The 26,176-nt window shown below is 47.3% G+C and overlaps 1 protein-coding gene across 2 annotated transcripts in view; it reads right to left on the bottom strand.

Annotated features, from left to right (window-relative positions):
- Window positions 1-25,448, bottom strand: part of TRABD2A (TraB domain containing 2A) — a 78,864-nt gene extending 53,416 nt beyond the window's left edge. For both annotated transcript variants that reach the window (XM_032206000.1, XM_032206001.1), the window contains exons 1-2: window positions 25,279-25,448; window positions 17,534-18,091 (exon numbers count right to left, since the gene is read on the bottom strand). In XM_032206000.1, the coding sequence (XP_032061891.1) occupies window positions 17,534-18,091; window positions 25,279-25,374 (654 nt within the window). In that variant the 5' untranslated portion in view covers window positions 25,375-25,448. The remainder of the gene's footprint in view (window positions 1-17,533; window positions 18,092-25,278) is intronic.
- Window positions 25,449-26,176: the final 728 nt, after the last annotated feature.

The raw sequence follows: 26,176 nt of genomic DNA, 5'->3' as shown, positions 1-26,176 counted from the left end.
TGCTATTTTCCCTGCACACACACTCACTCAATGACTCTGCAACATACCTAAGGCTCAGCAGCCTCTGTCCTTGAAGGATTTGACTTCTCCGCTCCAGCACTAACCATTTCACAACCCATTTTCTCATTGCTCATGCTGTGCAGTTTTGAAGCCTAACCGAGCAATCCCTGTGCTGTTCGACTCATGTTGAGACAGAGCTGTTTACCAGAATAGTTGTGCTGTTCAATAAAAAATAACTTAAATAAGATCAGCTAAGGTTGACAAACAGATTGGCTTCAGGCACTACTATCTAAGAGCTCAAGACTTTACCTGATTCTTATTCCTGTGAGTCTTGGCAACAATTTTCCCTGCACCCCAAATTAGAAATCATATCAGAGATACAGGACTATTGCTTTTACCCAAATCAGCATGAAGCAAATAGTTTCTGCCCCCATTAAAAGCAGATGCACCACAACTTTCAGAAAGAGGCCTTCCCAAACAGCTTAAACTATCAGCTATGACAGACCATCAATAAAACCACTGCTGGAACCTTCTGCAGCCAAGATAAGGATGTTGTTATCACCTAACTAATCTGCAATTACTTTCCCCTAGGGACCGAAGTGGATGGAGGAAAACATCTTGACCAGGGCGAATGCAGTTAGAAACAATGTGAGTTATCTACAGGATGTTTAAAGCCCTGCATAATACAATACCTAAGGTAAAGACTCATATATTGGTGAGTCTCCAGGTTTCCATTACCTGACCCATGACTGGACTCTGGATGATAAATTGGCTGGACTAGGAATCACTGGGAAGAGAAAACAAACCAGGATTCAAGCAGGCTGGCAGGCCCGAAGCACACACTCACGCTCTGGCAATGTAGAGGCAGGCATTTGCAAGCAGAGGTGCTGTGGTTGAAGAGGATCTTGTTCAAACAGGTGCGAGATCCCAGCTTCAAAGCAGATGTTCCTCCTAATTCAGCAAATCTGCACCTCTGCCTGGCATGGGTGACACAAGAAGGGAGGAAAGTACTTTTTACCGAAAGCCTCAAGACAGGCTCCGGACCAATAACAAGAACATAAGTATGGCCTTGTCCTCTGGGACAAAAAAAAAAAAAAAGTGAAATGGGCTATCTCTGGTTCATTCTGGAAGTCCTTAAGAAAGGCAGGTGAGCACAAAAAACAGAAATATCAGCTTGATAGGGAATGCCACAGGACCAAAGCAACTACTTTCTGCCCAACCTTGGAACAAGTTACTTTTGTGCTCCCCGCACCAGGTGGAAGGTAGAGGTGCCTGCACAGCTGCCACCACTGCAGACCCTGGAAAGCTCTTTGACTCTCTAAAGAACAGCATGGTCTATGTACAGCACATGCCCTGCTGAGCCCAGGTCTCAGCACTCATGCTCTCATGCGTTTCACATCTGGAGGAAACAGCATTTCTTTATGCATGAGTGGTCAGCAAGTGGAAACCTGAGCCATATCCCATAGACAACGTCCTGGCATAGTCAGAGATGGCAGTGGCAGGGGACCTGAACTTGGTTATTTCCTGGCAAGCAGGACCTACACATGGAGCACACACACTGTGGGTAGGAATGCAGCAGGAAGACCTGCTGTCCCCAGCTCTCCAGCCCTCTGCCAGCACCTCAGATGTGCCTGTGCCAAATACTGGCAGAGGAAAACCCTGACAGGTATCAACTCTCAACCGGCGTGCAGTGCTCCAGCATGCGGCTGAAGCATCTTAGTGCCAGCAGAAGTGTTTTTGTGGAGCAGACCCCTAACGTAGTGGTCCAGGGATGTTTGCTTAATGCCTGACCTTGTTTTTACATATGAGCCCTGCTGGAGGCTGAAGTGCCTGCCTGGAGTTATTCCTTAGGCACACCACCGGTTTGCATTAGACCTGTCTAATTGCCTTGGGAATAAATGTGTCTGCATTTTCCAGGGAAAAAAAATAAAAATTAAAAAAAAAAGAAGAAGAAAAGAAAACGAAAAACAAATACTCTGGTGAATTGCAATATTGAACTGGAAAAAGGAGCCAGGGAGGAACACGGTTAAAACTCAGTTCTAGCTCTGCCCCCTTGTGCTTACTCCAAAAAAGGGCATGAGCCCGGTATTCAGGGGAGAGAAAAAAAAAAGAAAAAAAAAGAAAAAAAAAAAAAAAAAAGGAAGAGAAAGTGCTCTCCCTGAAGGGGAACAGGAATATATTTCCCAATGCCCATGGAGTTCAGAGAAAGAGGGGAAAGCAGCGACACAGCAGGAACATGCATACTGCACTGGTACCAGGGTGCCAGGAGAGACAGAGCCAACCAAGAATTTCTGAGAAGCAGAGCCCTGGAAGAGGAGAACAACAGCGCAAGGAAGAGCAGGAATAACACAGATCCCGGTCCCTTTCCCTCTCGCTGCACACATGGCTCAGGGACTGGCGCTGCGAAGTAGCATTTAGCTTCTGCATCAGCAGCAAAGCTGCCCCAGACCACATTTATACTGAGATGGGGAGAGGGGGAGAGGAGGAGGGAGAAAACATGAGTCAAGGAAAGAGGAATGGTAGAGCGTTTTTCTTAAACCTAGGTCTGAATGAGGCTCTTGACCACATGAACCGGTGAAATTGTGAAGTTTTAGGGGAAGCTGATTGATCTGACAGAGTTGGAAACAGGAGGATCACTTTTCTGACAAGCTGAGATTATTTGTGCCCATCCAAATCTCAGGCATGGGTACTGATACAAAGACTATAAAGTGAGAGTGGAAAACTCATATATTTCTAATAAAAACAAACAAAAAAAAAAATCAATGCTGATTTGCAACCACTGAGTGTTGACCTAGTAAACAGTTTTCAGGATGTGAATCTGTGTGACCAAGGCACTACCACATGATAGCACCAGGACCCTGCAAACAGGAGTTTCTTGATAGGGGAAATGGGTGCCTCGCCTCTCACACACATAGCAGGGAAGCAGTCTGCAGGGAGGGTCAAGAAGCAAGGGTCAGGCCCACCACCTGCACAGAGGAGCAGATACAAGCTCACTGGATTCCACTGAGGCTGGTCACAGAGAAAGAAAAGGGAAATGTCACCATAGGTTATGGCAGCTTCCCTGCAAAATTTAAAGCAGCTCTGAAGCAGCTGACATTTTTAGGCTACACAGGTCCCTCCAGGTACCACTCAGGAGCTGCAGAACTCCTTTTGTGCAGTCCTTCCTAAGCCCGGACTGTTCTGGCTTGGCAGGCACGTTGTGGATCCACCACTCTGGCTTCACATCACATGGCAAACCACCTTATTTAGGGAAATATTGCACCATGTAGCAGCTCTGCAGGCATTTGACCATTCTATGCAGACGTGGACAAACAGCCTCTCCAGAGATCTCTAGCACATAGCTTAAGTGACAGGCACAGGGGTTCGCAACTGCATAGCTAGGCAGATAACAGAAAGTCACCATGACCACTTCACTGCATTGCCTGGGGAACCCAATAGCATAAAATAACCACCAAATTTTAGGCAAAGGAAACAGGATTACACTCAGAGGAATCATTGCAATGCTACTGTGCAGACATGGCTGCAGCTTTCCCAGACAGCATGAACAAGAAGAGAGACTCCTGCTATTTATTAGCATCACTGATGCTACGTTTTCCCACCTGCACCCATCAGCATCTGCCTGTCCCTGTCACTATCCCAGTAAGCACCACAAAATGCTCTGAGGACTGACTCAAGCCCTTTTCACAGGAACATCCAGGAAAGGCTCTTGTGTTCCAGAACAGCCTTGGACAAAAGGGGACCCAGCTGCTTGTTTCTGGTGCCACCAGTCAACAGCAAGCCAACAGAGCCCACAGCAAGGGCTCTGTGTTCACATACCAAAACCCCAGCCCTCGACTTGACAGCACAGGGGTAAGGCAGGGGTGTTTGTGAAGAAGAGGGGAGTGGTGCTGTGCTGCTTGTTCTCAGGGTGCTCAGTGCCCACCAGCCATGCTTTCCCATGGCAGCATGCCCTGGGGACCTGCCTCTCCCCATGCCCTGTTCTGCCCCAGATGGGGACAGATGGGGACAGCAGCATGGCTCCACAAAGGGTCCTCCTCTGCAGGTGTTGCAACACTGAACAAAGCTCAGCAAGTCTTTTGGTCCTGTTCATGCATGCACATGCATCTGCTTGATGCTCGAGGGTATTTGCAGTGGGATAGCACAGGCCTCCAGTAGGTCAAGCACACACAAGACCCCTCCACTTTGTGCCATTGTTCCAGTGCTGCTGAAATCTCAGCCCCTGTGCAGCAGATATGCAGCAGAAGGCACTCAGCTTTGAGCAACAGCTGCCCTCCCTCCACTTGCTCCCATGCTCGAGTCACAGTACCTCTCTTCCATAATAATTTCTTCTCCTACCTGTCATTGACAAAAGAAAATACAGGCTGGCTTCAGGTCAGCATGAAAACAGTCACAGCAGCACAGAAAACAAACTTACAAAGCTCTAAACCGAAAGATAAAGAACTACAAAAATAAATAAATAAGTAAGCACAAAAGATCAAGAATCTGGAGGCTGCTTGAAACTGCTTGTCTAGCCTTAATTGCAGATGTCTAAATGTCCAAATTAGTATTTTATAAGACAGAATGAAATGTATATTGATTCCATGTATGAATCAGCAGCCCTTGAACTCTACCTAGCAATCTTTTCTCTTTGGGCAAAATATTACTTTACAGAGAGCTATTTGGTGGTGATTTAAATCCTGAATGATGGCAATTCCACCAGGGCCTGAGGAAAGTTGTTCAACTGGCTAATTGCCTCCACTAAAAATCAATGATATTTTCCAGCCTGATAGTGTGAATCCTCAGCAGATGGGCCACTAGGCCTGGGTCTCTTGCTGCTTTGTCCTCCCTCAGACAGACACCCAGCCAAGCTCTTGAAATGGCTTGCCAGTTTCTCTACAACAAACTTTACAGGTCAAGTTTCTATATTGTCCTTTTGTACCGGCGTCCTTCAGACCACAAATTGATTTTGTAGCTCTTCCCTGACCCTGTTTGAGTCCTTCCGTACTCCCTGAAGTGATGGCACCAGGACTGGGCTCCCTAGCACATTTCTCCCCTGCTTCCACCACTCACCCTTCCGAGGACTGCAATCTCCCTCCCAGCTGTGGCACTGCATTTGGTGCTCATGTTGGATAGATGTCTTCCAAGCCCCCGTGCGTTTCATATACGGCCCCCAGACATGCTAGCTTGACCTCCATGCTTTGCTCCTAGATGTACAACCTTGTGTTGTGGCAGCATTAGAGAAGCCCTGCTTTCCAGGTGGCTCAGCACTGCTCACACATCTGACCTGCTCTTGTTTACCTCCCCTCCATCTCCTGCAGGACCTGCATCTCTGGGCAAACAATTATTTGTTGTTCACAGCACTCACAAAGCCACTGGGTAATGAACAGGCACCTTTGGTACTTCTGTATGAACAGCCTCCAACTTCTCTCCTTCCTGGTGGAGGATGACTCCCAGTTTGCAGCCACTTCATGAGAATGGTCACGTTTCCTGGGCCATTTGCAATAGGTCGCTTTGATTTGTATAGTGTCTACTCCTACGCTGGAGTACCACTGTGAACTAAGTCAGAAACCTTCAAATCAACGTATAATTATGTCAGCATGATGACTTCTGTCATCAAAACTCGTATCAAAAAGTGGGGTCACAAGTCAGACAAGGTCCAGTTCCCTTACAAGGCAAACTGGATATCATCATGCTGCCTTTGTTCAGCTCTTCACCAGCTCCAGTGCCTATCAGCCTTTTCATGCATTGACCAAACGGGTTTGGTTGGCCTGATGAGCTACCCACTCACTGCCCCAGAATAGTGCTGGCGCAGTGGCTTTTTTCTATTCCCCTGATTTTTTTTCAAGCTCTTATATTAATGATTAAAAGAGTTTCTTGGCTTACCCTCTAAATATTCTGGACTGTAAGTTAACCATTGTTAATGTTTTGTACATTTAAAAACACTGACATTTAACATTTTTCCTAATTACTGGAAGTAATTTCTTACTGGAGCAGAAAACACTCCCTTATGACCATGCCATGAATGCACAGTCCTCTTCTTTCCAAACACCAAGAAACAGTTACTGGTTATTTCTGACTTTTCTACTTCATAAGCAACAATTCTGCAACCCTATTCAGTATGGAGCCCCTACCACTGCTAGGATTTCATGAGTCCCTGATACATTTAAAGAATCCCTTCTTATTGTTCCAAACCCACTGCCCAAAGGCTCTCCATTGGTTCTCTCCAGTTCTCTCATCAATTGTCTGCATTTCCTTGCAGATTACTTGTCTACTTTGCTTCCTCTATTTTTCCATTCATTGTATTTTGGGGTTTTTATTGCTGCTTTCATCTCCTCTGTTAACCAAAACAGCTTTTTTTAACTAAAGAAATAATCTCTGCAAATGCAGAATTGTGGTTTCTCAGGGATCTAATATAGGATTCTTGAACAACTACCAATTATCATTCACATTTTTATGCTCAAGTTTTTCCTCCCACTTTATTTGGCCTATAATTATTTTCAGCTTGGGGAAATTGGGCCCCTTTAAAGCATCAATCATACATATTACTGGTTGGGACTATATATTCTCTTTTCACATTACAAATTAAGTTCAGTCACAATTACTTGTACCTAAGCAAACATCCTTTCAGTTCAGTTCCTAATTCACTTTTTTTTTTTTTTTTTTTTTTTTTTAAGTTGGATGGGGTCTAAAATTGCATTACTCCAAGCCAGTTGTGATACCTTCTGGACAGAGCGCTATTCACCTATGCTTTTTAGGATGTCAGGAGAAAGTTTCTTCCAGTGCTGCAAAAACCTGCTTGAAAAAACCAAAAGGAAGTACATTTTTTCCTCTTTCTTTTTCTCTGCCACAAGTTTAAGGAGCTGCTCGCATAAACGTGTGCAATACTGCTAACAAGTAGATCTATCCCCTGCGGTGGTGTTGATCAGCTACAACCCTGAGCTCTCCAGGTCATCATCTCTTGGGCTGCCAACAGCTTCACAGCAAATAAAGATACAGAGTGTAACCCTCTCCTCTTTCTCCATTTTGAACTTCCTAGAAAGCATGGCTGTAGATGCTTTATTTTTAAACATCCCAAATATGCAGCTCATCCCACCAGACCCCATCTGCAACAATAGCCCATTTATCTTAATAAACAGGCCTTATAAATCCACACATGGCTGAAACTTGCGATCAAATTACCCTAGCTTAACAAGTTAGTGTACGCTGCCTGCACAGTAGACACTGTCCAGGAGTGCAGACTTAGGCTGTATTGTATGATTTTTTATTATTATTATTACTTTTTAGCAATAATGGCTGTATTAGCAGCTCCCAGCCACTCCTCCCGTCACTGCACTTTGCAGGATCAAGCCTTTGTGAAGGTATGTGGGAGACTGGAGATGTGTCCTATGCAATTTGTTCAAACACTCAGGTTGTCACAGAGCACAAACTGGTGAGGGGCTGGGAGCAAGACACCAGACTGGAAGGAACGGGGATGCACACTCACAGGCTTCTCACCAAGGCAAGACACCATGTGGCCAACAGGTACATGCCAGAGTCCCAAGGACTGTACATACACATCTCAGCTCAGGATGTCTGCAGTCACTTGGGTAAGGAAGCCTCAGCCCTTAAAATCCTCAGAGACCATTCTACTACATGTCTCAACAGCAAGAGGACTTCAACTACTCTCTCAAAGAACTACAGAGGAATTTGGCACACTTATACTTTAGCGTACACCCCAATTCTTCATGGTCAGAAATCTCCCCAGGCACATACGGAAGTCAGGGAGAATTCTTGTAAGATTATAGGCATGGGATATCACAAAGCTGAAGTAAACCAACACATACGGGTGGTCATAGTGCTGCAAATTCCCAGCAGAATGAGTTGGTTTGGCCAGAGTAAGGCAAAAGCTCCAAAACTGAGCTCAGTCCATCAGCAGAAAACCTTTTTGTCCAGTGCTGGCTGAGAGCTGGTCTTCCCTGCTGAGACAGCCCTGCTCAAGCATGCTAGCAGCTACAACATACAACCTCCAAAAGCTCCACAGCCCCAGGACGTACAGCAAAAGACCTGGGACAGTTAGTTTTGTGCTGAACCTGTGCCACTGTGGAGAGCTATGCTGCTTTAGCCTTTTTTTTAACCACTGATTTTGATATAACTTATATGTCCTTCTGGATGCAAAGCAGAAGGGTAAAACTGCAGGAAGATACCAGTGGTTTTTGAGTGCCTGAGTGATTTAGGCAGCCCTCCCCTGCACAGCAAGGAGAAAGGAAGCCTAAAGCAAAAGAAAAGAGTTGACTTCCACTCGGTGTTTGAAGAGATGGTTGGTAGCACAAAAGATCCTGTTTGGAGTTCAGTTCCACTACGAATTGCAACGGGTAGAGGTTGGACTCGATGATCTTGAGGTCTCTTCCAACCTAGAAATTCTGTGATTCTGTGATTCTGTGATTCTGTATCTTCAGGTGTGCCAGGGAGCCAGATCTCAATGGTGTGATGAAAGGTTTGCAGGTAGAGAAGCAGAGAGTTGCTTCAGATAACATCTGGACAAACGTTCAAATTTTTGCAGCAGTGAAAATCTTCAAGTAGGTAATCCAGCACTCCCAGCAGGAGTTGAGTTTCTATGTGAAATCACTGAAACTTCTGCCTATACTGAGTCAGAGGATGGAGGGCTGTAGCATCAGTATCAGGGTCCTCAACACCCAGCCCTGGGACACATCCAGCAGCATGCATGCATCGCTGCGGGGCTACAGCCCTGCTGCTGATTCGGAGTTCCTTTACTTATTTATACAGTTGGTTTCCACAAGAAGGCCAAGCCCTTTACTTATTTATACAGTTGGTTTCCACAAGAAGTCCAAGCCTTTCCTCTGAATCTGTGGGAAGCTCATCAAAATGCCACAAGGTGCCCATTGGGGAAGTAAAGCCAGGGTGCAGCAGTAATGCAGACCCATGCTGTCTTCCCTCAAGCCTGAGGCTTGGTCTTGTCTTCTTGTATTTGACCTCTGTATGTTCAAAAAAAATAAACCTAATGAAGAGGAGTGAAATGTGGATTTCTGAGCACTCCTGCTCCTTAGCAAGGGCACTGCCCAACTTGGATCAGCTGGCCTGTTTGTCATCAACTTCCAAGCTCATCTCCTGCTCTCAGTAAGCCTGTGGAGCTTGGAAGCTGTTATGTCTGAGTACCAACTTTTACACTGCCTAGCATCAGCTTGTGTTTCCACCAACTCAATCCACTATGCAGAGATCACATTTGGAAAGGTGCACTGAAGCATCCCACTCATTCACTCCCACTCAGCTCAGTCTCTGAGCATCCATCCTCTTGAACCAGCACATAAACTGGCACTGCATGCTGCATTAGCCAAGTTCACACTGCTGGCTCTCTAGGAGGACAGCAGGGAATGCACATGCATGCCGTGGTCAGGCTTTGGAAGGAAAAAAGGCACTGTACCAGCCAGGTACTGTCTGGTCTCCTGGAAAGACAAGCCGCTGCTTTCCTGGGGCACAGCACATTCAGGGGGGTGGGGAATAGCAATGCAAAGCCCACCCAGCCTTCCGTGGTGTTTCTGGTCTGGAAATGAGCAGGAGGACCAGGAGGAAGACGGGTGCTTGCCTGCAGCGCTTTGTGGGCAGCCAGTGGCCAGCACTCCCAGCAGAGCCCAGCTGCAGGAATAGCACCAGGTGAGCACAGTGCAAGACACCTGGCAGAGCCCAGGGGCTGCACATGCACTGTCCCCACCAGCACTACATGAATTGCTCCAGAGCTGTCAGGTCCTTCACTTCAGCTGCTCACCACTGCCACCCCTCTGGAAAACATGCCTCAGTTATGTTTTGGGAACAACCTCCCAGTGCCTGCCCAGAAGTGCGCAAGCCCTGAATTTTATTGAGGGACCCAATCTTTCCTGCTGCCAAAACCAGTGAAGAATTATTTGTGTTGCTCCCTCTCTGTTAGGCCAGATAAAGCATCAGATATCTGGAGATCGTGTTTCAGGCTCCTCATCCTACTTGCGAATCAACCTTCCTAATGAAGCGGGGCTCATGAAAAGCCTCCATAAAGATTGTAGGAAATAATTATAGGATTACAGAAAATTGTGAGTCAACAAGGACAGATGGAAACCATACTCCATCTACAAATCTTGATAGCTTTTTACGAGCTTGCAGGCTCACTTAGTAATGGCAATAGCATAAACGAACAGACTTCTGAATAGAGCGTATGGCGGTAGGAATTTAGAGAAATTCAAAACCAACAAATCATATGCTGAAGATGGGGAAAACAGAAATGGTAGACAAAAGAACTGAAGATGTAATGGCAGATGAGAAACAACTGTGTAATCTACTGATGATCTTTGCAGAGGAAGTCCTTTGTCCTCCCGTATTCAACATACATATCAACATCCCAGTGTGTGTGTGTGTCTGTGTGTGTGGAATGGACGCAACACACAGAAAAAACAACCATCATTAGTGGATTTTGCAAATAAAGCAAAGCTCGGGGAGCAAAATAATTGGGAGAACAGAGCAGAGGTACTGCGCAGTCCAGATCTCTTGTTAAAACAGATTGTCTGCTGGCTTGCAGCTCATCTTGGCAAGGGAGCAGAACGGGGACTGCAGCATGATAATAAGGGTAGCACTCTCTCTTTCCTAGGAAGCAGTCAGAGTGAAAAGGACTTTGAATCATCCAAGCATAAGCTCTCATAAAACTACTGTGTCTGAGTGAGCCACTGAAAATATTGACATGCATACAGAAGTAAAGATGAGGGCAGGGACATTAGCACTGGGCACACACGACTGCCACAATGCAAGACAGATGCTGCTCAACCACGGAAAGCCTGGGAAGAGCTGAGAGAACAGTTAATGCATAGAAAACGTGTGCTGCTGGGAAAGGATCAAGGAATTGGGATGGCTCCAAAGGCTGAAGTGTTGTAATGAAATGATACAGGCTCTTTGGAAGAGACAGGCTGGGGAGATGAAGAGGGGTGTTGCTCTTTTATGCAAGAGAGCAGCTAGAGTAGCTCTGCCTGAGCTACTCTATTTCTCATCTCCTGATGAGGAGCCAACAGAGTTTATGGGTTAGAGGTAAAGGGAGGACAGAGCTGGGTGACTTTATAACAGGTGCTTGCTGCAGGCCACCTGCCCAGGTAGAATAAACAGATCAGACCCTCTTCAGACAGACAGGAGCAGCCTCACATTCATAAGCCCTGGTTCTCACTTCAGCCGCGCCAGTCTCTATCAGAGGGACAACACAGGAGGACATGAGCAATCCAAAAGATTCTTGCAGAGCATTAATGGTAACTTTTTCCTCCAAGTGAAAGAAAAATTATCAAGGAGAGGTGATCTGCTAGACTTCCTCCTCACCAACAGTGAGAAGCGTGTTGGGAATACGCTTGTCAAAGGCAGCCTTTGTGGCAGTAACCATCAGATAATGGAATTCAGGATCCTGAAGGCAGGAAGGAGGGTGAAAAGCAAGCTCACAACCCTGGACTTTTGGAGAGCAGACTTTGGCCTCTTCAAGGACCTGCTTGGAAGAATCTCACGGACTAAGTCCCTGGAGGGCAGAGGGGCCCACAAAACCTGGTTAATATTCAAAGATCACCTGCTCCAAGCTCAGAGGTCCATCATCCACCCCAACAATGACAAAATCAGGCAAAAATGCCCTAAGGCCTACATGGATGAAAAACGAGCTCCTGGTCAAGCTCAAACACAAAAAGGAAGCATACAGAACATGGAAGCAAGGACAGGTAACCTGAGAGAAATACAGAGACATTGTCCAAGCATCCAGGGATAACGGTAGGGAAGCCAACACCCAAATGGAATTGAATCTGGCCAAGGATGTCAGAGACAGCAAGAAGGGCTCCTACAAAAATATTAGTGACAAAAGGAAAACAGGTAAAATGTTAAGGAGATGGCTGATCACTGTACATCTGCACCAAGACGCAAGAATGTGCAGGCCAAAGCTCAGCAGAAGGGCATCTGACCGCCTGACCACACAGCAAGGCACCAAGCACACATCCCCTCCCTGCTTCCCACTCAGCGTGGTGCTGACTTGTCAGAGGAGACCAGGACAACTCAGTCATGAGTGCTTTCGGGGCTGTATACACTACTCATCTACACAGCCCTTCCTAGCTGGGGAAAAGTAAAAAGTGCATTGGCACGCTCACCTTACAACACTGGGAGGCAGCCACTGGCAAGGGATTATCTGTGGGAGCTGAGAGAGAGAAAGCCACATTTCCTGCCTCATGTGTTCTGTTTCCACTGAGTAATCAGTTGTGCAAATGGCACTTTTAATGGAAAAATCCAGGTAGCTGACATGCATGCAGAGTGCAAATGCAAGGAGCTTGTAATAGCACATGTGACCAGTACAAAGCTGTGCCAGAATGAAATTTGCAGTTGGGATTTTCAAAGCTCCACTGCAGAGCCCTGAATTACCGAAACAAAGTCTCTACCTTTCCAAATGCACAGGCAGCTGATCAGCAGATTATTTCCCCTTTTACTCTTGCAGAGCAAAGAACCCCGAACTCCTCCTGTAGTTAATAAGATCTTAACCAAACTCTAATTACAACAATACAAATGCAAAGCCTTAGCTATTTCAGTGCCTATTCCCCTTTCCCCATGCCAAGACAGGCTGCAGGTGTGTTTATACACAAACTGGGAAAAAAAAAAATCTAGGTCACAGACTGCAAAAAACAAGATGCAAACAGGCTCAATTCAGTTGTTTCAGTTCCAGTTTACATGCAGAAAACCCTGATCTGCCCTGAGGAGTGAGGACTGTGCCTGACAAATAGATCCTGAAGCTATACCCCTGGGGCCAAAGATACAATCAAGTAACCACAAATAGTTTCTGTCCAGCTTGTTCTCCCATTCAGCAGTGAGTGCTCCTCTCTTGAGAGTCTCTTTCATCAAGCCACTGCTCTGCTCATTGCTTCAAGTTTGGATCTGAACTGCTCCTTGCACAGCTCCTACTGTGTGTCCTCCCTTGCATTTCCTTTCTCTGAGACGCTCTGTTACTTCTGTTGTCAAATATGATACTGAAGAGGGATCTTATGAATGGAAACACAAAAAGATTTGACCTCCTCACCCCTCAAGTTAAAGAGAGACATTGTAATTTATCAACTCAACGCAGCAAAAAAAAAAAGCCTTTGGTTTGTAAACAGAGGACAATTCTCTCCAATCCTTTTTTTTTTTTTTTTTTTTTTTTAAGTGAAGGCCAAGTTCCAAGCCATCACTGCTGTTTCTCTACCTTCCTTATAAAGGCAAAGGGAACAACAACAACAACAACAACAACAACAAAAACACGAACCACCAAACCAAACAACAAGAACAACCAAAAAACAACTCCCTGCTCCATGCCTAACAAGGCAGGGGTGTCTTCGCTGCCAACTTTCCACTGAGATGTGGGCTGCTCCTAAACGATAGTTTTATACCACTGGCTACTGAGGGGGATCCTTGCACTCAAGGGTGCATAAATTAAACAAGAAAAATGACTTATGTTAGGAGGTTTATATTTACTAAGCAGTCTACTAAGCAGACTAAGGAGTCTACTGCTCTAAATGTTTTATCAGTGATCCAGAACTTGAAAGACATGGAAATCCTTGAGAGAAAGACAGGCACCTCTCAGTGTTTTTTGTTTGTTTGTTTTGGCTTGTTTTTGCTTGCAGAGGTTACTTTGAGTAGAGATATGAGCAATTAATGTCCTAATTAATACAAGATGATCAACCTTTCTGGTTTCTGCTTCTTTTTCTTTCTACAACCAACTATACAGGGAAGAGTTTGAAAGATGTAAGATGACTTTCAAGTGCTCAGTCCCAGAGCTGGAGCCAGCATTTCAGGAACATTCAGTCCTTAGGGGCTCCATGAGTTCTGCTGCCAACTAGCAAAAGCCAAGCACCTTTGAAGATGAAACCACGCACCCTGATGCTCAGGTAGGATCAGAAAACTGTGGCAAGGTCCAGACATAGACAGCAACATTGAGAAAACACTTACCAAATCAAGAACTGTTAGGAGGTCAGGTCTTCCATGAATAGTGTCTCAATCCTACAGAAGCCAGACTGGCCAGACCTTGGCTGAGAAGGTGTGGTGGCTGGGCAGTGTCTACATACTTATGCCTTGGTCCCATGCAGATGACAGACACAAGAAGTCCAAACTTTCAGTGTTCCAGCTCAAACCTGAGGAGAAAAAGCCTGGGCACCACCCAAGCATGCCAAAGCACAACTCCAAGCTCATGGCACAGCACAGGCCAAGGCCAGCTCATTTTCTGAGCCAGTACCACAAACTGATGCTCACAACACTACAGCTGAAAACAAAAGCAAAGCTCCAGAGCCTTTACGCTGGAGCAGTAACACCTCCAACCCAGCAAACACACAGCATATGCGTAACTTTAAAGGAGCAGTTGGGAGGTCTGAGGGACTCATTCCAGGGCTGAGAGCCACTATGTAGCAGGTTACTTTTAGGCACAAAAAACTGCTAGGATCCCTGATGGAACTAGGAAAGAAACCTGCATCCTTGGAGGGTATTGCAACAAGAGAGGCACTGCCACAGAAGGAAGGTGGGGTGGGAGAAGAAAGTCTGATACAAACCACCCTAACATCAGCATGGAATAGAACAATAAAAAACATGACCCTACCATGGAGACATACTCATCCTTCAGGATTCCCAAAAGTGCCTAGATCTTGGAACAAGAGAGAGGGATTGAGGAGGCAGTAAAATATTGCATGGGTTGTGCACACAACATGATGTACCACATAGAAATGATACTTTTACATCCTAGCTATGTGGGCAGCCAGCCCAAATTGCGCAATAACAGACAGACTTGGCAGGTAAAATAAGAGAGTCGTAAAACAAAAGATAAAGAGGAAATTGGAATAAGTACAGCCAAAGAGAAAGAGCTCCATGACAGGGAGTGCTAACTCCCTCTTCCACACTGGGAGAAGAGGGAAGTTGCTAGCTTGGGTTTGTCTAGACCCTACAGTTACTGGGAGTCGTGCAACCCCAGGGAGGTAATTAATGCTAAACTGCTTCAGACTTTCATCTGCACTTATGAAACCAGACCAACAAGGCCTTCTCAGATCATACAGGTACAAAAAGGGACCTAGCTAATAGCAACATAATGCTTGCAAGTCCTCATCACCAGGTAGCACAACCAGCTGTCAGAGCACATCGCAAGTCAAAGAACGAGCAAGCCTTGTGCAAAAATGTAAATTGAGAGCACTAAACTTGTGACTCTGCCAAGTAAATCATCTCTCTGTGACTCTGCTGCAACAAAAAGCATTGCTTTCAAAGGATTAGACCACTCTATATGGTTTTGCATCCTCATTCTCCTATGAGTTTTGTAAGTCATCCCTGTGTATTTGTTGTTCACTTGACAGGCAGACACAGAAGTGGTCTGATACTGGGGGTTCCCAAATAGTGGCATAAAAACAAAGGAAATCAATTTCAAAGAGCCTATTTCAAAGTCTTTGTTTGATTTATATTAAACACATAATTAACTCAACTGCTTGAACAAACTGAGAAGAAAGCTCTTAAATCAAGGATTTACAGAATTGCCAACCATAGCAGTTCACAAGTCAGGATGTGAAACAACCATGAAATTGGCTTAGAAACATTAAAAAAAAAGAAAAAAAAAAGAAAAAAAAAAAGCCTGTGGTTCTTTTTCCTCAAGCTTGCCTGCAAGGGAAAGTTAGTAGTGGGCAGAAGGAAGGGAGTGAATTTACGGTGCATTAGTTGCTCCAGACCTGCTCCCACACAGTATAGCATGCTCCTTCTCCCTGCGGGTCAGCTGCTTTGCCCAAACAGCAGGCATGGGAGGAGCGGCATCTCACATGCACACCCCCACTTAGCGGGGTAATCACAGGCTGTGGTTTTCACAATAGCTATGTTTCCTCTGCAGTGCTGGTTACCCTGACCCCCTCAGCTGGGCTCTGACGTCTCACAAGGCTTTCAGTAAACATCACAAGGTTGGGCAACTCTCTGTGTGCTGCAGGTCTGTGTCCCCACCCCACGTGGCTTCCCGGCTGATATTTTTCCTGCCTGGAAAACGCCACGCCAACAGACGCTCTTTGAAAAAGGCTGTGTGAAGGCCCCAAGTAAATGTCAACAGTTGCGTAGGCTTAACCAGGCCGTGATTTGCAACCTACGTTTTCCAGCCTCCCTGCCACCGCCTTGTAAGGCAGTGGAGAAAGCACACAGCCCCCCCCTTCTAATGTGCTGAACCACAGGGGCACTGCCAGCCAAAGAAAAACACAGGGAATGGTGTTAATAAAGCCTCAGTCTGATAGGAGGTGGAGTAAATGCGAATGCCCGGCCTGCTCCTGGGACAACAGCAGCAGCTGAGAGTGGACAGTGAGAGCACAGGGACTTGGAGCAGAGATAAGCAAGGCTGAAGACTTGCAGAGGGGCTGCCCAGCTCCAAATGATGGAGATGAAAGTGATTCACCCACGACTAAGGACTGTAAAAGTGATGCACCCACCGCTCCCTGAACTGTTGGGCCCAGGGAAGACTGGCCAGGGTGGCAGCACCCCTGATGCTTGTCCCTGCCCTTGTTGGGCTGCACTTCCCCTTCTGCTCCTTCCATTCCAGCGTGGGGGACTGCAGCAGTGACAGGACAGGCTTCAGGATGCCAGGAGAAGGGTCAGGCATCAGTCAGTGCTCCCCAGCTGCCAGACAAAAGGTCCTTCCAGCCCGGGCTAACAGGGTATGCTACAACACCAGGCCCCATCTGTCCCTAAGCACATTGCTGCTTCTCTCCCTCAAATGGCACCTTCCTGTAGCAAAGATATCCCAGGCCAGAAAATGACCTTCTGGATGCTTCTGATCCCACCAAACAGGCTGGGGCTGCAGCACATACTGCTCCCTGGTATAGTTAGTGCAGACTGGAGACCCCATGACTGGCTTGGGGTTGTTCAGCTTGCCTGGCATGACACTGCATGAACACCTGTGTTAAAATGCAGCTGGTCTGCACACACCTTCACAAAAGCCTGCACTAACCCACGGAGCCCCCCCACAGGAGGGAAATGCTGACCCTCACCTGGCTTCAAAGGAGAAAGAAAAAAAAAAGAAAGAAGAAAAAAAACACTTTTTCCAATAAAGAGAGTGGGCCCCTATTCCTCAGGGCACTGAGAGGTCCACTGAGCTACTTTTGCAACCAGCAGTTCGCCCCAGATTTACTCAGGGTGCCCCCTCTCCCCCCAGGCGATTACACCTTTCTCCTTAACTAGCTATTACAAAAGCAAGTTTGAACACCAAGTCCCAGCCTGCCCCAGGCTGCTGCTGTGAATGCGCCTGGCAGGGTCAGAGAGCAGACAGCCAAAGGTCCAGTGTCACTCCGGGTGGAGCTTGCCCGAGGCTTCCCAGGGGAGAGGAGAGGGATTTCCCCAGGCCAGCTCTGAATGAATTTAGGATGTGGCCTGTACTCCTACGGTTAGGAAACTCTCCCAAGGGCAGCGGGAGAGGCGTGGGCTGCGGGGAGCAAGTGCAAGTCTCCAGGTTCCATGTGTGGAGAGCACTTTCCCCTCGACCCAGCCCTGTGCCCTTGCTGCAGGGATGTCCTCCACAGCAGCCAGCCTGGTGCCCCGTGCCACCCTGCAGGTGTCTCACCTGGGAGAAGTTCAGCCCATTCAGTGGGTGGCACTGCTCCTCCACTTTCTCCACAGCACCCGTTTGCTTCCTCAGTCGCTCCGCTTCCTGGGCCAGGTACAGATCCAGGACGGGAACGCCTCGCGACTTGATGTCTACCTCCGTCAGAGAGTTCACCATCAGCATCACCCACACCGGCCTCTTCCGCTCCCAGTTGCCAGCGATGGCATTGAAGAGGTAGTCAGCGTACAGCCCTTTGCCCCGCTGGTCTGGGGTCATCCAGGACGGCATCATGAGCTTGACATACTCCAGGTGCCGCTTGAGCCGGCGGTAGATGTCCCGGGGCAGCACGTCCTGCAGGTTCTCCCCCTGCGGCAGGAGCTGGCAGCTGGTGAGGGCAGAGATGGTGTAGGGGTCGGTGAGGTCCAGCTCGAAGTACACGATGTGGCTCTGCTGGAAGGCCTTCTTGGAGTTCTCTGGGATGAAGTCCCAGACACGGGTGTACGGGACGTGGATGGTGCCAAAGAAGTAAGATGGGGGATCTCTCTTGATGGTCCACAGGAAGGAGTTCAGCTCGCTCTGCCGGGGTAGAGGGAGACACAGCTGAGTACAGACAGACATTCATACCAGGCCCCTGGCATACAAGGCTCAAGGGAGACATAGTGCCAAACCTGGCTCTACAGCTTGTCAGCATGTACTTTCCCTGAAGAGGCTTTGCTCATACAAACAGAGTCCTTTTGACTACCCTTCTCAGGCCTTGAGACCTAAAATCAATTTTCATTAATTAAAAGCATAAAAAGCATGGCCTCAGCTTTTTCCTTCTGAAAAGCAGCATCACGGTTGCTCAACAGAAACAGCATCCCAACTCACTACCCCAGTGTATGCCAAAACTAGCAACAGGGAACAGCCCAAGCAGGCCATGCTCTTGGCAAGACGCTTATCCGGCTTGCACCTTTTATCAAGTCAAAAGCTGCCATCACTTTGCTGAAGCAGAGCAGGACATCAAGGTTTCAGTCACCTTCACCTAGGCACCTCTCACTTCAGCACAGCAAGGCTTCCCTCAAAGAAGCTGCTGTGACACCCGCTCAGAGGGTGCCGCAGCATCTCGGGAGAGCTTTCCACTCTGAACAAGGCTCTAAACAAATCAGTAACACAAGACATAATTTGGCAGACAGTCTTGCTGGAGCAGGTAGCAATACAGTTTTACAAGCATGTGGCACATGGCGGATAAACACAAAGATAAGACCCGCTGGCCCAATTCTCTTTCTTGTTAAGGAGGAGAGAAGCATATGTAATAGTTTGGAAAATAATGGAAGGAACTCCACAGGCCAAATCTAGCCTGTGGTTCCAGGGCATACGCTTTAAAAACAGGGGACAAAAAAAGCTTATTTATTTAGATTTGTCTTTTTTTTTTTTTTTTTTCAAAAAAGTGTCTCAAAACCCTCATGAAGTCAAAATCAGATGCTGTTTGTTCTGTTGCAAAATATGCCTCACACCATCCTCAAGAACACCAGTGTGGTGTGGGCTTAGGCCCTAAGCAGTCCCCCAGGAAAGGAGAGCAGATGGGACAAAACAGATCCTGCAAGTTGCATTACACCAGCAGCAGGCACGACACCCATCACTGGTGCAAGAGTCCCTGCTAGAGTGATGGACACAGTTTCTATCTCTCTGCGCAGACGAGAGCCTAAGCTCATTTAAGGAAGAGGACAGGCTTCCAGATGCACTCAAACATCTGGTCAGTCTTTAGCCAGCAGATAACTCTAACCTCAGCTCCAAGGCTAACTGTGCATGTGTGCTGATCTAAGATACCTGCCTGACTGCCAAAAGCAGAACAGGCTGCTTGGAGGAATTTATTAGAAACACATTGCTTATAAATTTCTGCTGAAGAACCAGGGTCAGAAAGGTTAAGCTTAAAGATCGGTCTGCAATGGTTCATCCTGGACAACCCTCTCCCAGAGCTCTCTACACCGGGCGCAAGCCACAGATGAGGCAGAAATTGAGCGAAGTGAGCAGTGTAGATCACCAGCACAGACTGACAAACCAAGTAAATACCAGAGGTCTTCAGACACTTCTGTGGCACTTCAAAGGTCTGAAGGATATCTCAGAGACCCAAGTTTTGGTAACACTGTGCTACATCTTTGCATCCTATCAGATGGTCCTGAAACACTCTTCTAAATTGCAGGCCATAAAAACATTCCTGAAGACCATGGGAGGAAGAGAATGAATATAATGCAGCAGTGAGAGGGAAGGAAGATACAGGACAAAAGACTAGTATGAATCTGACATAGGCTGAGAAAGAACATGAGAAAACAAATATAGACAGGAAAGCGAGAAGGAAAACCAGACTGGGTTCCCTCTTGCCCTTAGCCAGCAGGGAAAATGTAAAGACACACCTTTGTTGTGAGAAACAAACTGGATGCAGACAGCAGCCAGCAAGCAAAAAGACAGAAGAGGCACCTGGGACCAGTATGAGGTTAGGAGGTCAACACTCCTTCACTTCACGCAGGTCTGATCATGCACATGCAGGAGCAGGCATAACCACAGGAATTGTAAGGAACAAGTGGTCACCGGCCCTCTTACATTCTCAGTTCAGCTCCTGAATAAAGCTACCCAGCAGACTCAAGCCCAAGTGGATGGTACCAGGCAGTGACAGCACTGCTCCAGACCACTGTACACAGCCCAGCTAGAAAGGTGTTTGGCACTGCACCCTCATGCTTTTTTTGCTCTGTAAATTCCCACACCTTTTGCAATCTGATACCAAAAGCAGAGTAATACTGCTAGCTATTAGTGGTACCACTGTCAGACCACACAGACCACCATGCACAGAGCAAACCAGTCACACTTCAGAGCCTACAGCACAGGTAGTGAAAGAAAGCAGGCTGAGACCCAGCAGAACTTCTCACTCATCTTGTAGTGACTGTGAGCTTGCACAACAGTGTCTTGGCACTTTGCAGGAACTTCCACACCAACAGCTGCAGCCTGTCCCAAAAGCAATGGAAGTCTCTTCTCAGACTGCCCAGGGTCTCACACATTGCCCAGAGCTGGTGCGAGGGCCAGAGGACAGGTCTGTTTCCAACCTGGGAAACCTCCCCCGTCCCAGCGCACCTCCTGGAGCTCACATATGTTTCAGTCCAGCTTCAGAGAGGGAAAGGCATGGGCATAATCTCCCCCCAAGACCGTAAAAGGGGAGCTGTTAAACAATGTGCTAGGTGACTGTGAGATAGCACAGGAGCAGTGCCAAGGCTTGCTCAGCACCGCAGCATGTGCCATGACTGGCAGCCCCTCTCTCTCACCTCATTTCCCTAGGAACGTGCAGCAGATAAAGGTGCTACAACCCTATTTCCCTTTGTAGCAGGATCCTTCTACATAGCTCTTACCTCAGCAAAGGGGTGCTTTAAAACCAGCATAAACTGCTGTGAAAGTGGTGTCCTGGAGGCTGAAGGGAGAGTTGGCTTGGGCGGCTCCAGGAATTTCACTTTCAGTAGTGTACTAACAAAAAAGGCAGGTTCACATATATGCCATGCATATTTCTGTCTCTGCTCCCCAGTTTACAGGTGGTACACATTGCACAACACATTCTAGCAACAATATGGATCAAGGGAAGAACTGGAGGGACAGCTTAAGGAAGAGAGCGGCAGTCTTGAATGAGGTCTCTCATTTTGCTATTGCAACAAGATTTGAAGTCACACTGCACAACACACAGCACACATCCTCTGCCACAGTGTATCTCCTCTGCACCTAACCTTAACTGACTGCTAAGGAGTCCTACATCAAGTTATTTCTGGCTGCTCAGTATGATTGCATAGTGCCTTCTCCTACTTCATCTCCCCAGGAAAACACGAGTTTACTGTGAACTGGTTAGGGAACCAGCAGAGCCGCAAATTGCTTGGAACAAAAACAAAACAAAACAAAAAACAAATGAGGAAGAAAAAGGCTTTTCTTCATCCAGTTCAGTTTCTTAAGATTGACACCACATGAAGCACTCTGAAGTGGCAGTGGAATAAGGGAGAAGGAAAAGAAGCTGCTTCAGATAATACTGTCAAAGGGACATATGGACCTATGGGACCCACCCCCTGCCATGAGATGGCAGCGAGCTCCCTTTCTTACTTCCCCAGAGCTGCACTGTCACTCCCTCCAAGAATGGATGGGGGCATGTACGGATAGATAACGCTTCCTCACAATGAGAGGACAATAGCATCAGGCTTTGCAGAAACCCTAGAAAAATGTGGTGCCCATCATGGGATTGTTCCCCTGCAGCTGAAGGAGGATCAATGAAAGAACAAGAAAGCTTCAAGGATGGGAGAGTACAGTGACATACTGTAGAGTGGTAGCTCAGCCCACAGCATGGTAGTTCCTATCCCAACATCTCTCCCAAATCAGGAAACTGATTGTCCATAGGTGGCCTTGGAAACTCCTGTGATGCCTTGCTTTCCTTTTATCTGTCTCAGCAGAGCAAAGGCTGTGACTGAGAGGTATTTTCTTTATCTTTCCAGAATGTTTCTTTTTTAGAGATTTCAGAAAAAAAGCACTAAGACTCAGATTCAGTTCACTATAATTACTCCCAGTAGCTTGCTTTTCCAGCAGCATTTCTAGGACCACTGGGGAAAGTAACCTGTGGACTTCAGGTACACAAATTCTACTGCATTTGTCAGACAGCACAAATCATTTCAGGTAACACAGCAGTAATTCTGCTGGAAGAGTAGTGCCAAACAGGATCTGTCTTCTTTATTATGAGAAACTAGCTCAAAGTGGGCCAAATGATGTACTGACCATAAAATAGTGGTAAACATCCAGAAAATAATTCTATGAAAAACAGGAGAAACAAAAAATGCATCTAGTGACAATACCCTGAACATCTAGAAAAGGAGCAACAGAGTGATGAGAATTAATAATAATATTAATGAAAAGTTGCAAGAGGAAAAGGGTGTGGGGATACCAGGAGTGAAGGCTCTGACGGGAAGGACAGCTGCTGTCCAAAGAGTTAGGAAGTGGATATGAACTGCAGGCACAGGAAACCTGGCCAAGGTCTGCCCACATGACTGAGCAAGGCACATCACTTCTGCTGGCTTCTATCTTCTGTCTCGCATTTATGTTGCCTGTAATTTTTTCAGCTCAAAGTACATCACACGCTGTGTAGATAGGTGCCTTCTTCTGCTTCAGTGTCTTTCAGGACCCTGAACACTCATACTCAGCTCCACTGCCAAGTCCTCCACACATCAGCCCAAGATTGCCCTGTTTCTCAATCCACAATATGCTCTTAATTTTTATTTTTTTTCTTGCTACAGAAGCCAGAGCATGTGGCGTGCAGTATTTCAGCCAGGCAGAGAGCCCTATAGCCCTCCCTATATGGCTCTCTCCCTTCTTCTTATCTGTCCTGGTGTCGTATCTTGTCATGTTCATTTATACCTAACTGAGGCAAAGACCGTGTCACATAAAGTGCCCCATGCAGCTACAGCAATGCATGCAGAAATGCTAGGCTCGCTTTTAACAGTTGTTCTCTTGAGCTTTTGCCCATTCACATTACTGACACTCTAAAACTCAGCTGAGACTGTAAGCAGAACTCACCCATGGATAAACACTGCGCTGACTACAGCTATTCAGAGAACACAAATTCAGTCTCCACTTGCCAGAAACGAATAATAAAACACAAGTTTTTAACTAATAAGTTGAGGACTGACAGCAGACATCACTTACTCTACTAAAGTAAATATATGGGGGAGAAGCAGCCATTTAAATTAACTGGCCCCTTATCAGAAACAACGCATCATAAAATATTAACCAGCTACAACCACAAGCATTCTGCTGTAAATCTCTGGATTCTGGCTCTAAACTTACCAATACACTCCAACATTAAGCTAAACAAAAGTACCACCAGACTGCATTACTTCGTAACTGGAATATACTCCAAGCAATTCCAACATACTTTATTTTAGGTTGTTTTCAAAGTCTTTTTTTTTTTTTTTTTTTCTTTGAAAGAAAGAATGATGGGGCTCATTATAGATTGCAGCTTTAATTATAATATGGAATGATGATGAAAAGGCCTCTAAAGAATTGTATGCTCACTCTTTAAAACAGCAATTTGTCTCTTTCAGACACTGATGCACATATTTCTTTCACAATAGGAGCTTTAGGTGACTGACAACAAGAAGGCATCCCTGTAATCTAGAGAGGTAAGAAAATGCACAGAAGTTCCTACCATGAATTTGGATAAAAACAAGAAGGAAAAAAAAAAAAAAAAAAAAAAAAAAAAAAAAAAAAAAAAGCCTTCCTTCATAATGCAGAGGCAAAGAAGAACATTTTGTTTTCAGGGGTGGTATAAACACTTCTAAGGACGTGTTCAACACCTTTGCAGATAAGGCAGATGCTGTCATTCCTAGGTGACATGGTTACCACCGCTCTCCTAATGACCCCAGGAAACAGCCTGCCAATACCAGAACTACAGGTGGCCTCGCATTTTAATGGCAGAATAACCAGCAGGTAATGAGGTGCCATTAACATATTTCACCTCCAGTTTTGCCAGTAACCAACACAGGTTCCACCACTGGCGCCTGAGGAAAACCCCCTGCATTGTCCTACCAAATTAATGAATTAGCCATGTCTGTAACAACAACTTTTTCTGCACAGTTTCTCCCTTTCTTTTCCTGTTCCCTCAGGCAGAGTCACACTAGCCCAAGCTGTTAAACTTCATGCCCTGAAGAGGAAGGGGGCACCTGCTCCAGAGGTTTGATCTGGGCCACGACTGTCACAGCTGGCCACCTACAAAACCAGTTGACAGAGTGGTTCCAGGCACAAACAAGGTGCCAAGGCATCCTCCCCAAGGCAGGAGTCAGGCTCTACCCAACCCAAGTTCAGGCAGATGCTGCTGGTGAGGCACACGCAGATTGATAAACAGTTGAGTCACTGTGCCCTGACTCTTGGGTCACCAGAGTTACTTCTTGTTCCCTGTGCCGGTGCAGGTCACCCTGCCCGGGGAGGAGAACAGAAGTGATGAGATAATACATCCCTCACCGCTGGTCAGGCTGCTTCCAGGTCCAAGCAGATGCCACCAGAGAGCACGGATGTTGTGTCAACTCTTAACAGATGCATTAAGGCAAAATGAGTCCAGGAAGACTTTTCCTACACAATTTCATATGCTGTCAGTTCAGAAACTTCAGTGAAAAGTTATAAATCTATGAAAACTGTTTGTTTGTGTTTTTTTTTGCCCTCTCTGCCTGACTTTCAGTGGAAATGACACCCTACCCACAGGACTCACACTGGCCAGAGCATCACTGCTAACTTGCAGCACAGAGCCCTTGGCTCTGCTTTCTGTCCACCTGGGCTGGTTACAGCAGTCAGGTTCATCAAATGTGAGCACAAACAAAACCCAACACAGCTTCTAATTGCATTTCTGTTTAAAGGCCACTGTCACTCGCTGCTCTGAACCTGCTCCACCGTGCTCAGAGTAAAGCAGTCAGCCAACAGGCTACCCTGAGAAGGAAGCTGGCAGCAAATCACGCAAAAAAAAAAAAAAGGCCAGCTCGGGCTCTCGGGCTCCTCCCGGGATCTCCCTCTCTTCCACGGAGCCGGGGAGGCTCCCCACGGGCGGAAAGCGAAGCAGGGGGGCGCAGATTCAGGTGCAAAGGCAGCGCCGCGCCCCTCTCCATCACTCCGCTCCCCGCAGCCCCGCGGCACCCCGACCCCCGGCGCCCCCATGCCCGCAGCCCCGGCGGCTCCGCGCCCCCCCGGGCCCACCCGGGGCTCCTCGGGGCCGGTCCCCCCCCGGTTACCTTTCCGCCGAGCGGGCAGGCGCCGCGGCTCTGCCGCGCTCTGGCCAGCAGGAGGAGGGAGCTGTGCAGCAAGCAGACCCAGCCGGGGTGCACCATCCTTGCTCGCTCGGAGTTGGCACAGTTTTGGGGACAGCTTTCCTTTCCTTTCCTTTTTCTTTTTTTTTTTTTTTTCTCCCCTCTTCGCCTGCTTCCACTTTATTTTTTTTTTTAATTCCCTTTCTGTTTCTTTTTTTTTTTAATGTTATTTTATTTTATTTTCTCTTTTTATTTTCTTTTTTTCTTTCTTTTTTTTTTTTTTTTTTTTTTTTCCTTCCTTTTGCCCGGGCGACCCAATCCCGGAGCCCTCGCAGGAGCGGCCCCGTCCCCTGGCCAAACCCTCCAGCCGCTGCCCCCTCCTCTTAAAGGGTCCCGTTCCGGGCGGGCGGGGGGGGGAGGAAGGGGAGGGCGCGGGGCCCGCCGCACCGGGGGCGGGCGATGGGGCTGCGGTGCCGGGGGGGGCTCCCTTACCCTCACTCCCCGCCGCCCGCATCGCGGAGAGACCCCGCTCCGGCCCCGGACCGGCCCCGGGGGGCTGCGGTGGCTGCGCCCCCCGGCCCGTCCCGTCCCGTCCCGCCCCGGCCTCTGCCCTGCCCTGCTCCTGCCTGCATTTCCCCCAAAGAGAAGACACTACTGGGTGTTGGGGTTCTTCCCCCAAAGCCCCCCTTCACTGTCCGCCCGGATTCAGGTTGACCCTGGCATTGCTTCCGACTCGTTTTCTCGCCTCGGGGTGCCTGTGCCATCGTCTGATTCGGGTTATCCAGCAAAACTGTGCCCGGTGTGCTTTGCACAAACGGTGTAGTCTATTAGCGATAAAAAATGCACCGAAATGCACTACCTGCAAAGTCTGCCCACACTGATG

The sequence above is a fragment of the Aythya fuligula genome, chromosome Z (genome assembly GCF_009819795.1).
Source record: "Aythya fuligula isolate bAytFul2 chromosome Z, bAytFul2.pri, whole genome shotgun sequence".
In the NCBI taxonomy this organism is placed as follows: domain Eukaryota; kingdom Metazoa; phylum Chordata; class Aves; order Anseriformes; family Anatidae; genus Aythya; species Aythya fuligula.
The sequence above is the reverse complement of the archived record's forward strand: the minus strand, read 5'-3'. Positions and strand labels throughout refer to the sequence as shown.